At 42.8% G+C, this 19,214-nt stretch overlaps 1 protein-coding gene across 6 annotated transcripts in view; it reads right to left on the bottom strand.

Annotated features, from left to right (window-relative positions):
• LOC121867585 (kinesin-like protein KIF19) overlaps positions 1–19,214 on the bottom strand; it is a gene marked incomplete at its 3' end in the record, with an annotated part of 121,868 nt that overhangs the window by 61,530 nt on the left and 41,124 nt on the right. For 5 of the 6 annotated variants that reach the window (XM_042367606.1, XM_042367607.1, XM_042367608.1 and 2 more), the window contains 3 exon segments: positions 10,398–10,544; positions 17,111–17,311; positions 18,157–18,267. In XM_042367606.1, coding sequence (XP_042223540.1) covers positions 10,398–10,544; positions 17,111–17,311; positions 18,157–18,267 — 459 coding nt within the window. 6 annotated transcript variants of the gene reach the window in all.

The following is a 19,214-nucleotide window of genomic DNA, read 5'->3' as shown; positions in this document are numbered from 1 at the left end:
AGGAAAGCAAAAGAGACTATGAAATATAAATAGCAAGAGAATCCAAGGCGAATCCCAAGGGATTTTTCCAGGTATATAGGACAAAGATCAAGGACAAAGTTGGGCCTTTAAAGTCAGGGAGGGGAGAATTGATAAATGGCAGTGAAGAAATAAGCAAAGCATTGAACAGCTACTTCTTATCAGTTTTCACAGAAGAAATTTGCGATGAAATTCCAGAGGTGGAACTGATATTTAAGGGAAAGGAAGAAGAGAAATTAAAGAATATCACTATCAGAAAAGAGGATGTTCTTAAGAAGATAAATAAACTAAAGAAAACAAAATCCCCAGGGCCGGATGAAATTTTCCCTCGAGTCTTGAAAGAGTGTAGGGAACAGATTAGCGGACCCCTCGTAAACTTATTTACAAAATCATTAGACACCGGAGTTGTGCCAGACTTGTGGAAACAGGCAAATGTAGTACCCATATTCAAAAAGGGAGACAGAGCATCAGCGTCAAATTACCGGCCGATCAGTTTGACATCAGTAGTGGGGAAATTTCTTGAATCAATTCTAGCAGATAACGTCCGATCGCATTTAGAGAAAAGCAAATTAATCTACGACTCTCAACATGGGTTTACAAAGGAAAAATCTTGTCTAACAAATCTGCTGACTTTTTTAGGAAAGTCTTCGAGGTAGTAGATAATGACGAAAATTACGATGTTATTTACTTAGACTTTAGCAAAGCATTTGACAGAGTACCGCATCAGAGGCTTCTGAGAAAAATTAAGGCTCATGGTATCGAGGGGAAAGTTTTAAATTGGATAAAATCATGGCTCACCGATAGAACGCAGAGGGTCAGCGTAGATGGTGTTAAATCTGAGTGGGGCCGTGTAACCAGTGGGGTTCCCCAGGGGTCAGTACTAGGCCCACTCTTGTTCATAATCTACATAAACGATCTAGATACTGGGATCAGCAGTGACATAAGCAAGTTTGCGGATGACACCAAAATAGGGCGGCAGATTAATTCAGGGCAGGATGCAAATGCATTACAGGAGGATCTAAATAAACTGCAGGGGTGGTCTGAAAAATGGCAAATGAAATTCAACACCAGCAAGTGCAGCGTACTTAATATTGGAAGAACAAATACTGATAATGTATACAGCCTTAACAACATCAACCTAGAGAAGTCGACTTGTGAAAGAGACCTAGGGGTACTTGTAAGCCCGGACCTACGGCCTAGAAAACAGTGCGTTAATGTTCGAAATAAGGCAAACAGAGTATTGGGTTTTATATCTAGAAGTGTAAGTAACAAGAGTGCAGAGGTCTTATTGCAACTATATCTTGCGCTAGTCAGGCCGCACCTCGATTATGCGGTTCAGTTCTGGTGCCCCTATTATAGAATGGATATAAATTCACTAGAGTCGGTGCAGCGAAGAATGACAAAAATGATTCCGGGACTTAGAAACCTTCCATATCAGGATAGGTTAAAGAAACTTAACTTGCATTCCCTAGAAAGACGAAGAGTGCGGGGAGATATGATAGAAGTATTTAAGTGGGTGAAAGGAATCAATAAAGGGGATATAGATAAAGTTCTTATAATATCCGAGCAGGATAGGACTCAGAGCAATGGATTCAAGTTGGATAAGTTTAGGTTTAGGAGGGAGATAGGAAAGAACTGGTTCACAAATAGGGTGGTGGACGAGTGGAACAAGCTTAGCAACTTTGCAGTAAGTGCTGGAACGCTGGAAAGTTTCAAAAGGAGGCTAGATAGATTCATGGATGATAGAGAGTGGTAGTAACTCTCGACAGGAGCTGCCATGCACAGGCCAACCGGCCTATTGCAGACTCCTTATTTTCTTATGTTCTTATGACAGTGGTAGAAAATATAACAAACCAGGGGACGATGACGAACTAGACGTTTTTGCTTACGCCAACTAGTGTTATCAAGTTCTCCACCATTATCATACACCACCGCCATTTCAGATTGAGGTAAATCTTCACTGTAGACTATAGATATTGTTTATGTAATTATTGGGCTCTCAATTCTAAGTGAAAATTTGGTTTTATTACGACATTTTAAGTGGATATTGTAGGGGATACTTTTATTTTGTGTGGATTGCAAAAATAGCCTTGTGCTTCCCATCCAAAAAGTTTTGGCCGATTTGGCCGTAAGATGGCGTGAACTTGGCCGTGAAGCTTGTCGTACATCTGGCAACCCTGGTTGACATTGGTGTGCCTCCTGCCCCACAGGAACAGACCCAACACAAGCAACAATGAGGTAACTGCGAAGTTCTTGTGTTGTTTATTTACAGAAGTTTTAGGATTTTGGTTAGGATTGGCATGTGTTTTAAATGTTGTTTTAGTGTTTGCTGGCATGGTCATGTTTGTCTGTAATGTAGATTTTTTGTCTTGGCTACGTAATGCACTTCTATTTTTTTATACATAAACACATGTGAATATATTTTTAGATTTACTCACTTTGTGAAGATATTCTAAATATATATTACAGCCATATTATCATTTTTGTTTTAGACTCTTATTAATGAGAGCGAAACGTTGGCCAATAACGATGAAATTGTTTATTCACCCGAGTAACTTTTGATTCCACAATAACACTGATGTTTAGTTGTAACCAAAGATCATACTGTTATAGTCCTTGTAACCACCTCTTAATTTTCCACTACACACCACATGCGATCACACAAACTGCCAACAGAATCCAATACACAAATGCACCCTGTTTTGCTGCTGTTCGACAGTTATTATTGTCGATGGTCAGTAAATCGAATAAGACAAGTAGTGCAAAGGGAGGCGCCGGTGGGTAGAGCGGTACTGCTCTTGCCTCGCAAGAGAGATGTCACGGGTTCGATTCCCGGGCCGGTGGAAAGTTGTTCGGACACACTTCCCACTCTTCCTTGGTCCCTGTTCACCTAGCAGCAAAGTAGGTTCCTGCTATAAATCGAAAGCTGCGAATTCGTATTCAGGGAGTTGTTGGAGCTTCCACTAACTTGATGACATAAACCACTGACTCTTCAGGCTTCTACGCCCCTAACTCATGAGACATAAAGGCAAGCATGAACTTAGCATGCTTCCCTGTTGGGCGCTGTAAACGTTTCTGCGCTTCACCTTACACAAGGATGTAGGGGAGTGCCCAATAAAAAAAAAGTAGCGCCAAACGAATGTAAACAAGATGTGACGACATATTCCTTTTTTTGTATATGAGCTGTAATACATATAAATGTCAGTGCTGATTATATCTTCATGACGTTGTCTCCTAACCTATTACCGAAAAATAAAAAGTTATTTGATAATATTGTCACGAACCCCTTTCGCCGCTTACCAGCGGCCAGGTCGTATATTATACAAACATTTTTTTTTTACGGGGATTAGCCCACCCGGTGAACAGGTCACTGACCCACATCGGGGCGAAAATGTAATAATAATAATAAATAACCACAAAGAAATACAAAAAAAGAGATCAAGAACGAGAAACAATATATGTATGTTGTGTTGTCAATGGTAAGAGAAACAATGAGACCCTGCAATTGTGTGTAAATAAGGTAGAAAGTCAGAACAGCAACCTGGGACTTGGTCACAATTTTCGTGATGTCATATGACAGCAGGGTCTACCATTAGACAATACATTATGCTTCCAATATCTTCCCTGTTTGGTAGCTGCCTACTACCTACTGTAGATACACTATATCACAAGTGTTGTCGAATTACCACGAGCTGTTCCGCCAATCTCCAGTAATTTCCCGACGATCGGTATCAGTGTACTGTACAGACAAAACAACAGGCAGGTAGATTTCCACCAAGTCACAAAAACACACTTGTGAACTGTAGTCCTCTTTAATAATCACTAAGTCTTCACAAAACTGTTCACAGGTTATGTTCTTACAGCTGGACTTCTCACTTCAAATAAATACAGTCAGCACACTACAAGTGTAAAATTTCTTAGTCTTTTCATTTTATATCGCTCACAACAATTCCACAACACTTGAGCAACAATTAGCAACAATTATCTTTAGCTGTCACTAGGCTTGTACTTTACATTCTGACCAGACGCGGGCGACTACTTACCCCAGTCAGTCAGAACACCGAGATAAGAGGGTCTTGGCTCTGAGGTGAACAAGGAGATTTAGGGCAAGGTATAGTTAAGAAGTGGGAAGTACAGAAGAAGAATGATAGCAGGTGGGCTTTCCACCTTGTGAAGGCTGATTTGTGGCTTAACCAGTGACAGACATCCCTCAGTCCTCCAGGGGCAAGGGAGGTTAGATAAGCTAAACTAAGCTAGTTTAAAGTGCGATCCAAGGGAATGTGCTGTTTTAGGGTTTGTTGGAGGGTCCCTTCAAGTCCTTGTTTTACTGAAGGGATGTTCCTCATCTTATGTGATTGGGGGGTCCCACCAGGTCCTTGTATGAAATGGCAGGATAATCCCCATCTTTAAGGTTATGCATGTGGTGTTGGTCTTTTGTGTTGGTTGTTTCTTGGAGGGTTCCTTCAGGTCCTTGTGTAACTGAAGGGATGTTCCTCATCTTTAGTGATTGGGGGATCCCACCAGGTCCTTGTGTGAGCTGGCAGGATAGTCCCCATCTTTTCGGTTATATGAGTGGTGTTATTCTCTTGCGTACAGTATAATGGTTCCGGGCTGATTGTGTTAATGTTGATGCTTCTTGGCCACCAGCTGTGTGATATATTGTTGTTTGCCTGTAATAGTTCCTGTAAAATAGGGTCTTGTGTTCGGTGTAGTTTGTCCCATACCGCTTTTGCTTGTTTGTGTAATATTTAACTTAAAATTTCTCGGGTATAGGTTATATTAGTAAACGTTAAGTTAGATTAGCTTCAAATCAAGTTAATATTAGACTAGGTTATAGATGGACAAGTAAATAATTATCGGTGTGTGTGTGTGTGAGTGATAATAATAATTAACGTTTTATTGAAAAAGTTCAGCAGCCCAAGGACTGAAAATATACATTGAACAGAAATTACTTATTACATACAAAGACATGAGGTAGGTGGGTCGTTTAACAAAAGCTTTCATTACTAAAAGGAGAAGGATCATGAATTGAACATACAAATTATAGTTTTCAGTTGATGGCCCAGGCTGGTCTCTTGCCCTACTGTGAGGTCACGTAGGCCACGTGGTGCAGCGTCCGTAGGTGTTGACATAAACCTCACGTGGTCATGGAGACACCGGGTGGTGTGGTGTTTACGTGGTGCAGTAACTCGTCCTGGGGTGTTGACATGAAGGACCTCACGTGGTCATGAAGACACCGGTTGGTATAGTGTGGTGTCATAGTACCTCACTCTCTGCTAAGTGGTGTTGTGTTATCGTATGATCAGGTGTAAAGCCGACCCACTGTTCCCAAAGTGGACTGATTAACACCGCCTAGTCAGAAGATGGTGGTCGGTTCCCAGGGTGCTTATCACTGGGTGTGGACCTCACTGGTGGGTCACGGCTCTCGCTAGTACTGTCAAGTGCTGAATTCACTGGCTTAAACATTGTTCAACACTGATCTCACTTCTTTCCAAAACGAAATTGTCACTTTTGGCGGGATTATGTTGATATCCTGGTGGTGAGGATGGGTCGGGGAGAGGGGTTTGGGTAATGGGCCAACATTGGCCGAGGCCGCTGCCGCCGCAGGAGCGAGCGCCCAATAGGTCTTGACCCTCCGGTGGTCAAGGATGTGTGTGTGTGTTGGAGGGCAGGAGGGGTATTCGTCGTTAATCATATTTTACCTTGTATAGTAGTTGAATGAATGTATCATCTCTATAGTAGTCCTCTTCACCTTTCGCTATGCCCGCCATATTGTAACAACAATGACACCTGGCAAAGGACAGTGTAATATGGTATGGTATTTCCTTAGAATTTATGGAATATTTACCATAAATATTTTCTTTAACCCACATTTTTTCTTTATTTTTTTCGTTTTCATGTGTACTCTGTTTTATCTGGTGTTCAATACAGCGGAGTAAAGTACAGAGTTCATGAAACACATTTAAATGATTCATGAGAGAAAAACTTGGCTAGTGGGTATCGACGTAGAGGCGGGGGAGACAGATATTGGATTTACACTTTTAAACTTCCCATCTGGAGGAAGCGTGACGCTGGCACGACAGACCCCAAGTTCAATAACGTTTCTGTCACAATTTTCACCTAAGCTGATACTGATATTCTCTGCATCGTAAAATAAAGCAATCGGAACATAACTGAGCTTAGTTCACTTAGTACACCTAACTTCTACACTACACAAAAGAAAACAATGTTAATGCGCTGCAGTAAGGACCATTTACAGTGAGTCATATGACCTTTCTCAAAAACTGTACCTCGTAAGGCGCACACTATAGAAATTACCCCCACAAGCCCTGACCTTTCTCAGAAAACCCCGAAATCCGATAATTATCGTTCGTCAGGGTAAGACATATACCCTGTATTGTATATAACATTATATTCAACTGGCTATGACAGCACGCAAAGCTTACCTGATCACGACCGACTGGGCAAAGTATTTCATTTTACTAATTGTAAGAACTATGTTTTTTTAGCTGAAATTAACTTTGTCATGGTTAATAGTTCTCTGAAATATTTTTAACTTGATTTTCGGTATTTTTTACGTTTCCTTAAACTCGAAGGATTTAAATGAATACATCAATGTGTCATACTCATATCTGCGCGAGGTTATGGGAGAAGAAGTTTAGCTCCCTTGGTAATGTTATCTTAGAGGAGGTTAACAAAATGGTTAGGTATTGTGAGCATTTAACTGTAACAAATGGAATATATACTGATTTAAACCGGGATAGATTACAATCAACATGTTACTGTCTAGTTTGCCAGTGAGGTGAAAGACACTAATACTCTAGTCTTAGCAGAGATTACAAGGGTAGTAAGGCACTGACTATCATGACCTTGTTGTGCGGTGGACGAGAGGATGTAATGCTCGCCTCCTGTTGTACACGATCCTGTGGCACTCACTTCCAGTTCACCCAAGTGTAAATGGGTACTGTTACTGACTGTTCAGTAGGGGAAGTGAAGCCTGTCGAGAGAAGCGCCGGCCACGCGTAACAAGGGCTCAGTATACAGTACATCACACTGTATCCACACGATCCCTAACGGACAGTCTTGCATGTAACCTAATTTCACTTCCTCATATTCTTGGACGAATATTAAAGATACAGCCATAATTTGCCAACAATGTAATTGGGTTCAAACGAAAAGGCTTCATGGTACAAATCTAAATAAAAATCTACAATTTCCACCGACACAGAAACAGTTCCCTGGTGTTGAAGGTTGTTCACAGTGTAAAGACAAATTATGTGCGGCCAATTGACAAAATTAACCTGGAATAAACACAATGTAGAATCGAGTAATTCCACCAACGATCCACCAACTCGGTCTAAATTGGTCGACAGATGATAATTCTAGTGGAGTATATCACACGTTTCTAGTGAAGTATATCATATGTTTTCGTCGGTCTACATATAACTACATATCCGATGGTGTTGATGGTACGGTCACCATGAAAAGCCATCCATCACAAATTACTATCAAGCCATTTATCACCTAGTAAAAAATTGCAGTATTGAGAAATTTCCATCCCAGTCTCACCTACCCTGTTGACCCACCTGCCAGTATTTAAGTGACAGTTAGCTCGGTAATTACACTCCCGGCCAGTGTCATCTTAGGTCACAATAATTACCGGCTTAATAATGATCAGGGATTTAGATTCTTACACGCTACGATACAGACATCGGGGTCACGACAGGTCAACCCAGGGTAATCTGGGAAAGTTTCACATGACCTTTATTGTGACGTTCAGAGACATGACCTGTAAGATGGTGCAGTAATGACCTGACCTGTAAGATGGTGCAGCATTACCTGACCTGTAAGATGGTGCAGCATTACCTGACCTGTAATGTAGGGAAGTGGATGACCTATAACGTGACGCAGTAGTGATCTGACCTACAACGTGACGCAGCAGTGACCTGACCTGTAACGTGACACAGTAGTAACCTGATCTACAAAGTGACGCAGCAGTGACCTGACCTGTAACGTGATGCAATAGTTACCTGACTTGTAACGAGACGCAGCAATGACCTGACCTGTAACGTGACACAGTAGTAACCTGATCTACAACGTGAGGCAGCAGTGACCTGACCTGTTACGTGACGTAGCATTGAGCTAACCTACAACGTGATGCAGTAGTGACCTGACCTGTGACGTGACGCAACAGTGACCTGGTCTGTAACGAGACGAGTCAGTGACCTGACCCCTAACGTGACGCAGTAGTGGTCTGGCCTGTACCGAGAAGCAGTAGTGACCTGACCTGTACGGTGATGCAGTATTGACCTGACCTTTAAGAAGACTCAGTAGTGACCTGACCTGTGATGGAATGATTGTTTATCAGACCACAGCTTACAGCCCAGAGAAATACAACACATATAACAGTGAGTACATGAGCAGGTGTCCACCCAGGCAAGTTGACACACCCTACAATGAGAGTAAGACCTGACCCAGGAGAGCTGACGGCCACACGGTACTTGAGTTAACCCTGTGATATGCCCGTGTTACACCCACACCTGGGCAAACACAGCTGTCCAGACCTGACCCAAGAGAGGTCAGTAACAAGAAGCAACCCCTCCAGCCAGTACACTTGTCTAGACACACCCAGTTTAGTGTTAGTTGGGAGAGGTCACCTGCCGGCTGGTGACCGCCAATATATAGGCCCTGCAGCTCCCTCCTCCAGGATTCACATTCAGGGTCAGCTAGAATTCGGAGCATCACTGTAATAGGAGACATAGTCCAGCACATTCTTCAGCAGCACCTGCTTGGCCCCCCCCCCACCGGGTCACACGTGAGTCTTTGTCAGAGCGATCCAAGGGCGAGTTACTTACGGTGGGAAGTGTATCCATTTCATGTTTGTGTCCGAGAGTCAGTGTCTAGTAACGTAAATATAATGTGCTATTAATGAGTTTGTGTCATTGAGTGAATAATAAATAGCTGTACTTAGAATTGGTTTAGAAAATTCCTCCTACGAATATAATACCCAGATAAATAAATAACCTGCCACGCTACCAAACTTCCTCACTTTACAATCCTACAGCTAAATATTCTATCTATACTTTCTACCTAAATCCCCCTCATTGCAGTGAAGTGATGCAGCAGTGACCTGACCTGTAACGAGACGAGGCAGTTAACTAACCTACAACGTGACGCAGAAGTGACCTGACCTGTAACGAGACGCAGTAGTGACCTGACCTGTAACGTGACGCAGAATTGACCTTACCTGTAACAAGATGCAGTAGTGACCTGACCTGTCACGTGATGCAGTATTGACTTGACCTGTAACGAGATGCAGTATTGACCTGACCTGTACAGAGATGCAGTACTGACCTGACCTGTAACAAGATGCAGTTGTGACTTGACCTGTAACGTGACGCAGTATTGACTTGACCTGTAACATGATGCAGTATTGACCTGACCTGTAACGAGATGCATCAGTGACTTGACCTGTAACGTGACGCAGCAGTGACCTGACCTACAACTTGATGTAGCAGTGACCTAACCTACAACGTGACGCAGCAGTGACCTGACCTCTCATCTGGCGCAGAAGTTACATTATCTGTCACGTAAATAGCCTGGCTCTCACCTGACAGCGATGACTCGACCTACCACGTGACTCAGCAGGAGCCATACACGAGTGCTGGTCCAGAACAAAGGGTGATACACAGATACACACTTACCTAAGGCTGTCAATAGACGTAGAGAAGGGAGGGACGGAAGCAATTAAGGGATGTTTACCGACCATAAGTGTGTGTGTGTGTGTGTGTGTGTGTGTGTGTGTGTGTGTGTGTGTGTGTGTGTGTGTGTGTGTGTGCGTGCGTGTGTGTGTGTGTGCACCTCGCTCGTTGTAAATGTCGTAGCGTAGAGGATTTGACGTTCAACTAAAGCTTGATTTTACTGTCAATATTTATTTTTCATTTGGTGTGATTGATCTCTATCCAAGTAGTATCATACAGTGCATTATTACTCAGGACTCGTGTTTTTTTAATAATGTGTGGTCATATTTAAAAAAATTATGAAATTAAAATGTCTGTAATGCAATTAAGACCAGCACTAAGGTCCAAAGAAGGTGTACAACTTGAGATATCCATAAGACATGACCCATATTTCAGTATATACACCTACAGAACTTACCCTCTTCAATGTTTGTACCGAGTTCCAGAGCAATTTCTTGAAAAGCTGGTGGGGAAATGATATGACGATGAAATGACGATTGCTGGACGGACAGACGAACAGAACATATTCTATGTCCTCGGCCTACTGCGGGGTTTCAAAACATTTCTTGTGACATATCGTTTGTTGTGTGACACTCCCGAACATTAGACGTTTACATTGAGAAGTTAATAAGTTCTTACCTCCTTGGTAGACACGATAGTCTTCTCAGAGAGTCCTGCCACCTGGATGACGCCGGTCTTGGCGTCCTCACGTAGCTCCAGTGTGCCACTCGGTTGCAGCAGATCCCGGATGTTCTCGTTGTAGATCTCTAAATACGACATCGTGATCTGCAGACACACCGAGCATTATCAGTGATTAACCATTATATTCGTTTTTAATAAAAAAAATTATGCCCTATATCTCATTTTACAATGTACAGGTATGTTATTACTGTGCACACGACTATGATCAGAAGCATAACGATTGGGAGTTCGGGTGATAAAAACATCACTCCTTCGACCTTAAACAAAAATAAGGGGATAAAAGGAAGATGATTTATGCGAGAAACGCCAACTCACACTATCCCTATTTTTCCCAACTCTAATGGCAGCAAAACCTTTATCATAAGTTTCATTCCTCTGTCCGAAATTTCGTAAAAGTGCCCAACTCAATGAGACTCCCAATAGACCACCACCGGGAGCACCAGTTAAAATCCTGACAGCTCTGTCCTCTTGCTCAACCTAAATACTGTACAACCCATGTTGTACTGCTTCCCCATTATATTTATGTTCTTCAATTCCACTGTAATTTATGTACAGTATTTACTTATAATATAAATAATTTTGTTTAAATAAATAATAAATAAATAAAATTAATAAATATTGATGTAATAACCGTGGTAACATTATGAGATGTTCTTATTACCACCAAGCTATTGTACTATTCCAGATGATACTAATACTTCCTTGAGATAAATGTATAGTATATATCAGGTGCCTAAAAGAGAGCTCAGGTTCTCAACTGGCTCAGCCATGTTAATATTGTTATTATTATCCACTCTATCTGTGTTTTTCTGGCTAAATAAACTGTTTCAATTCAAAATCCCTAGTCTTCATTATAAACGCCCAATGAAAACATTGTGATACGTGCCTGACTGAGATGAGTAAACAAACACAAGTAAATAAGAGTTTGTGTTACATATATATAGTTTTAATTATATAAGTCATTTCCTAACGCAACAATATTAGAGCTACAGCGAGGCACAGTCCATCACGTAACATCCTATAGTAGGTGCTGTCTCCTTTGTTAATTGGTACAGGTAATACTTATTAGTATTTAAGGGGCACGATACTTCTTTTCGAGCCTGTGTGTGTGTGTGTGTAAAGAAGGCGTTTATAGTGTATGTGTATAGGTCCAGAAGTCAAGTGCCAAACCAACTGTAACTCACCAGCAAATTTAACTAAATTGTCAAATGATACAGCAATCCCATTTCTTATATTAATCTTGCCTCCAGACTGATACTAAGTGATTTTATATAGTTACGGCAGAATCTCAGTTTAATTAGGAAGCTATTTGCATAACTCCCAGAACCAGTTACCTCCCAGTCCTACACCACCTTAGCGGGAAGCCTTACAGCACGCTGGTGGTCTAAACATATTGACCGGCACACATATGTTTACACTTCACAAAAGACACAACAGAAATACACCCTTAGCCACTTGCCTACACCACAAAGATACACTATACAAACATATATACATGGATACTCTACACAAACGTATACACTACACAAACACACACACACACACACACACATCGAGCGTCCTCAAGAAACCAATATGAATGATTTATTCAATAGTGACACCGAGTCTATGTGTATCTATTCTTACCCTCTTTTCTTTCACCTTCCCTCTCTTACTCTCTCCTTCCCTCTCTTACTCTCTCCTTCCCTCTCTTACTCTCACCTTCCCTCTCTTACTCTCTTTTCTCCTCCTACTATCCCTCTCACCTACCATGCCTACAATTATCATTCTCACCTTACATAATATAAACTCCCCTACCCCTCACTCAGATTCCTTCCCTCACCCACCTTATTATCCTCCCTTTTCTTCCTATTTCCCTTACCCCAACCGTCCCTCTCTCACCCTCGACATACTTCTCTCACCTCCCCTCTCACCCAAATTCCCTCGCCTTCCCTTCCTCCCTCTCATTCCCCTCCCCGCTCATGTCAGCACCAGCCTTGTTCTACAGGTGTCACGGAGCCGTTATATTGATGTGCTAAAGTGCCAGCTCCCTCCCATGTCAGCCCCAGCCCCCCCACCCATGTCAGCCCCAGCCCTCCTCTTGTGTCAGTCCCTGTCCCCTCCCATATCAGTTCCAACCTTATTGTACATGTGGAAAAAGGCTCATACGCCAGACGGCCCATGAGAGACATTGTGGATACATTATACTGAAAGTTAAGTACCCAATCACAGGTGGTTCAACTGAAGAGACGCTAGGTCTGAACCAGTAACCTTTAGGACAGGAGGCGAACGCTCTATCCACCCGCCCTCCTGCACCATTATATGTTTTATATATTGGCGCTATATTGATGCACTAGAGATGACCTTCGTTTTGACCTGACCTTTAAACTATGCTTGGGTCAGACTCATATCGTGCCAGATACGTCATCGTTATAACAGTAGAAATATGGAGTTGGGTTTATTAATCACTAAATATAACTGATTTTATGGCAGCCTCGTTCAGAGTCGCTGTAACTTGAACTGTTTCTTCAGAAATTTCTAAATACACTTTGGGTCTTCTACCTCCACATATAATAAAAAGCGTAAACTAGAGGCACGATCCTCAGTCCCACCGAAACTTTCCTCTAGTTTCACCCACTGTCTTCTCCCCGACAACAAAACAAAGTGGGGTGTACTGTAAACATGTCACTCCACCGCAAGTTTTTTTTTCTCCAGTGTTTTCATTTCTTCTGTGTTACTTATGCTACTGTTTTCTCCACTATATTCCGTCATCGTAATACATTCTTCATTTCTTTCAATTGCCAGGAATACTTTTGGTTTTATTAATCTGTTGGTGTCGTAGAGTCTTGCTGGATGAGAACCTCTCGCTTATGCTGCCACGTCTGTCTTGATTATTTACTCTTTTGGGGATTTCTTCTTATCTCTTGGGATTCAGCCGAGGATCTCCTTTGCATGTACAGTATGCATGCGTGTATAATTGTATATACAGTACATCAGAGGTATATCTTAAACGTTTGTCGATTACTCACAACGACACTCGACCGTGGCTCACACAATGGATATATTCAGGCTGTCGGTGGACCAGGGTCGAGGTGAAAGTTAGAACACTGTGGTGTCATGGACGCCATGATTGTTTCCGTATCACGTATGAACATTCTTATTTTAGCAGGATATTTTTGTATTTTTGTATATAATATAAACTTTGTGGACTTTTGTACACTCGCAAACTAGTGTGTGTGTGTGTGTGTGTGTGTGTGTGTGTGTGTGTGTGTGTGTTCCTGCTTCCCTCCTCTCCCACACGACATAGTCCTCTCCCTCACCTCCCCACTCTCACCCAGTCCACACCATCACCCCACCTCCTCTCCCCCTCACAGACAACACACCACACCCTACATTCATCCACACCAGGTACCCGTTGACAGGACACGCGCCAACCCCTCCCCTCAACTTCTTACACGATCAAATCCTTCTCTCTCTGGATATGAGCCCCCCTCCTGGACATGCACCCAAAGGCTGGATAAGGTTCGTACTGTTGCGGGCACCTTTAGTCAAGATTGGTGTTTTATGAATGCTTATTGTCAAACTTGCAAAAATTATTAAAATCAGTTTTTTCTGCACAGCCGCTCGCAGGTATACTGGCACCAAAAAGTATCCTTACGATTTTTTCAGACGATATGACGTAACAGACAAAGGGTTTTGACAACCCTACTGAAACAACAGGAGTCGCGCTGTTCATTTTGAAATTCCTCGGACCCTCGGTAAAGATTTTTTTTTTTTTTTGGAGCAAGAGTACAATACAGTCCGTAAAAGAAGTATCTGCACATTTTCAGTGTTAAACAATATGACACTGGACCAAGATTTCTGACACACGTTCTTGAGTTATGCCGTATGTTAGTAGCCCTGCATTCCAAGAGGTTGAATTGCCAGTTACTCTTCATCTTCTGTTTTCTATAAGGTTTAATTGTGTTAGTTTTCGTCAAGGTCTTCTATGTATTGCTGTTAATTTCTCTATTTTAACTGTGCGTGATACAGGATATATCATATTTGTTACACGATGCTCACAATATCAGAGATACCAACCCTACCATATGAACACGACCTCAGTCACAGTGATCATTTTGTCGGCCACCAGACCAGGGGTGAAGATCCTGTTTTGTTTTGGTTTTTCCTGACTGTACATTTGCATTATCACAGAAGTTAAGGTAAAGTATAGTATCCAGGGGGGGGGGGGGTCTTGGGGGTCCGGATCTCCCTTTTCATCAGAAAATTCCGATACCCTTTTCTTTAATGCAGTATTATACTCAGGCGTTTTTGTATAGTAAAAATTAATTACTATTGACCTCAGGATATCTCTTAATATTAAGTGCACATGCTTTAAAATGGCCTGATAATGCCCATAATATTGATGAGATTTCAAAAAAATTTATGGGGGGTTTACAGCTGGGTGGGCTCGCTATGCTCGCCATATTCCCCACCCACAACTTCTTGGACCCCCCTTGTGATATTCTTGGATCCGCGACCTGAGCAGCAGCTCTCTATTCTGCTCCTCCCTGTATACAACATGCACCGACTTCCCTCCCCTCTTCCCCATCCCACCCGCATAGGCACGCACCTAGCATCCCTAGACACGCACCTTAGTACACGAATCTCATCCCCCTGGACACGAACCTCACCCAACCTAAATAAGAGCCTCCTCCCCTTCCCCTGGATACGAACACTACCCGTCCTTTGTCCATACCGTTGCGTGTCTGTGTGCTAGGCGTGGCGTGGTGGCCGTCACGTCTAGTGAGCGTCAAGGTAAATAACAACACAACACACACGTCCCGTCATCCGCAAGGTCCTCGTCACTACACGGATGGTCTACACAACACACACAAGGTCGGCGCTAGCTTCTGTTGGTAGTCCCTAACACGAGACACAGTTACATGTTGTGCAAATCTTAGTGTTTTTATTTATTTTTCACTTCCTTACGAAAAAACATTAAAGAATATTTAGTGGTAAAAACTTGAGTCCAATTTCTAAGGAATTAAACGAGAAATGTTTTCGTCTTACTTTGAAGAAAACTAATAAATAAAAAATAACTATTACTCCGAAGAAAAACTAAGCAAGAAAAGTTTGACTTACTCGGAGGAATTAATCAAGGCTCAAGTTTTCACCACACGCTCCAAGTAGTTATCTCATCAACCTGATTCCCTTGTTAATTATTCACCAACACAAGCAGATCTTCGTCAAGGCCTCGAATGTGAGACTCTTTAGCTAGCAGGACACATGGACTCAATGTAGTGGATGACCTAGTTTGGTGAGTGACCTTACCTGGGGGAGTGACCTTGCCTGACGTGTGTGCGTGTGTGTGTGTGTGTGTGTGTGTGTGTGTGTGTGTGTGTGTGTGTGTGTGTGCGTGCGTGCGTGCGCGCGAGACTTTGGTCCAACTCTATACATAATTACTATCATCGACTCTCTCTCTCTCTCTCTCTCTCTCTCTCTCTCTCTTATCGCATTACCCTCAATTGTTATTGCCCCTCCAACATAGCCTCTTATGCGTGTCCTTGGAGGAGAACCACTTAATTGGTCTCATCCCCTGACTCACCTGTCCTTCACGTAGCCCCCCTCACTTGGTCCCCCTCACCTGACTCACTTTCTTCTTTCACCTAGTCCCCTTACTTGGCCCCCCCTCACCTGACTTACAACCTGTCCTTCACCTGGTCCCCTCACCTGACTCCCACCTGTCCTTCGCCTAGCCCCCTCACCTGACTCCCACCTGTCCTTCACCTGGTTCCCTCACTTGGTCCACCTCCCCTCCTAACCTATCGTCCTTCGTTTGACCCTCACCTGTCCTTCGCCTGATCCACCCCACCTGATCCCCACACCTGTCAATCATTTGGTCCCCTCACCTGGCTCTCACTATTACACCCTCATCCGGAATGACCTTGACACATAAATGGTGTTGGTCGTCAATACACAGCATTATACTTCGCTTATTTCTGGTGTGAAGGGAGGGGGGAGCCGTGGAGGACTTTATTCATCATGTATCATTCTCGACTCCTTCCTTCCCTCATATTCATAAAACATCTATATGCAGTCTATACTCTCTCTCTCTCTCTCTCTCTCTCTCTCTCTCTCTCTCTCTCTCTCTCTCTCTCTCTCTCTCTCTCTCTCTCTCTCTCCACATACGACTTATAAACACAACTTTATCACTCACAAACACAACTCAAAAACAGATGAAGTATTCACGAAAGGAGGAGAAAATATGTAGTATTTATTTATTTATTTTGTTGTTGTCTAATTATGGAATGCCGAGTGTGTTATTTACCCCCGGACCTCCGGTAACATAACCTAACAACCTAACCCAACCCAACCCAATCAAATTTAACGTAACATAACATAACGTCTTCCTGTACACCTTAAACCCTTCTAAATCAGTGGACTTAACTGTTCTCAAGACAAACGTACACACGATACGATAATGAGGTTGTGGAATGTGTACGTGCGTTAATACCAGCAGGGATGATGATAATGATGATAATAATATTGATATAATAATAATAATAATAATAATAATAATAATAATAATAATAATAATAATAATAATGATAATAATAATATAGATAACATAAAAAGAGAGGAGGAGAAGTATGGAAGAGTAAGGGGAGAGAGGGGGCACAGAACCTCACCTTGGTCTTCCTACTCTCATTTTCGCCGAGGGACTGGAAGAGGTCGTTGAGTGCCCTGACCATAATGCCGGGTTCGTCTTGCGTGCCCACCATGGTGAACGTCTTGCCCGCGCCCGTCGCCCCGTACGCGAACACCGTGGCGCTGAACCCGTTGACCACGTCATTCACCAGGGGCTTTGTCGTGTCTTCGTACACCTCCTTCTGCAGGGTGAGGGAGAATAGCAGTAGAAGGGTTAGCAAGGGAGGACAAGTAAGGAGAAAAACGGGGAGGGATTAGTAAGGGAAAAAGAGGTGGGGAAGGAAAGGAAAAGAGGTGAAGAAGGGTGGATAAGGAGGGGGCAAGAAGCGAAAAAGGGGTGCGGAAGCGGGAAGAAGTAAGAAGTAGGGGTAATAGATAGCAAGGGGAGAGACGGTAAAGAATTAGCAGGGGAAGAGTATTGTTAAGGAGGTAGGAGGGAAGAGATAGCAAGAAGGGGTTAGTGAGGGGAGGAGGAGCAACAGTGGTGAGCAGAAGACAAGGGAAGTAATGATAAATTAGGGGTTAGGTGACAGCAGATATGATGAAGGGGATACGAGAGGGGACAAGAAATGTAAGTGAGAGTAATGGGGGTAGGAGTTGAGTGGGGTGGGTTGGGGGATGGAGAGAGGGAGTTATACTCGGGTCTAAGGTCACCACCACCACCCCGGAGCCTGACAAAACATGAATACAAACAAACTGCCAACTTATCTCTTTTCATTGACCTCAAACGATTTAGTATGTATCTGAGCTGACTGCAGTGTGATTATTTTGTCTCCCAACTGGTTTTAAGACAACAGACGAAGTGACGATAGATTCTTAGTGTAATGTTGATGCCATTCAAGGCGTTTTGTTTACCTTGTAGCTTAAAATCTATTGAAAATATGAACTTTCCATAATCCGAGACCATATCCTTGACAATGCTGTACAAATAATATTAACCCCAAAATAAAGAACTTGCCATTTTAACTGACCTGAGTGACGCAAGACTGACCCCTGACACACCTCAAGAGAGCAACACGAAACTTACCTGGTTCGAATCCTCACCGAAGAGTCTGTCGTAGGCGAACCCCTTTTCCTGTTTCCTCTTCTGGCGGAGGTGGTCGTTCTTATTAGTCTCCTGTTCCTGCAGCGTCACCATCTGTGGGCGAAACACACACCTTAGTCCTGTGGCTGTGCCCTGGCTAACACACACACACACACACACACACACACACACACACATCCTTGTCACGCTCAAAACATAAATTTCACAGAACACTTAAGGCTCTAGTTTAGAGTAAAACATCACAAAATAACCTAACAAACCTTTTAGCTCACAAGGAGTCGTCACAGAGGCTGGATAACACAGTATAATAACGACCCACCTCGCTGTTCCTAGTGTCGTGCACTTATTTGCTGCAGGAATGATTATGTGTCGCCTCGCTGCATCCCTTGCTCAGGGAGGTACTGAGGTAGAGGTAGCAGCAGCAGCAGCAACAACGGAAGGAGGAGAAATAACGGCTCACACATAAGTAGTACAAGAGTTGCAGAAGAAACAAGTCTCGGTAGCAGCAGCAGTGAAGCAGAAAGAGTAGACAAAGACGAACAGAAACAACTGCACTGACAGCGGAGGCAAGAGAAACAATGACATCAACTACGGCAGCAATAAAGGTTGATGATGACAGTGTGTGGGGACGTGGGCAGGCGGGTATGTGTGACATAATACATAATAGTTGTTTGTTCAGTAAGAACAAAGAAAGTGAGTAGAGTGACGTCATATATAGTAAATGCTGATTCAGAAAAGACAAAGGTGGATAAAGCTGAGTGACGTCATACACAATGTTTCTTGGTTCGGTAACAACAAAGGTGGGTAGTGACGTCATACGTAACAAAGACGTTATAACGAAAACAGGGTAGTTGAAGGTAATTAATTTTGTTAATGGTTCTGTTAATTGTCGCTCGATACATCTGATATTCTGACGCACGTAATGACTCGCTAGTAATTGTCGTTAAATGTATCACCAAGGTAATAATTACTGTATGTTTAATTAGAATATAATTTTAGTACGGCCTGTAATTGATTTTTTCGATATAATGACAATCTTC

The sequence above is a fragment of the Homarus americanus genome, unplaced genomic scaffold (genome assembly GCF_018991925.1).
Source record: "Homarus americanus isolate GMGI-L3 unplaced genomic scaffold, GMGI_Hamer_2.0 scaffold27457, whole genome shotgun sequence".
NCBI classification, from domain to species: Eukaryota; Metazoa; Arthropoda; class Malacostraca; order Decapoda; family Nephropidae; genus Homarus; species Homarus americanus.
This window is presented reverse-complemented; position numbering and strand designations above follow the sequence as displayed.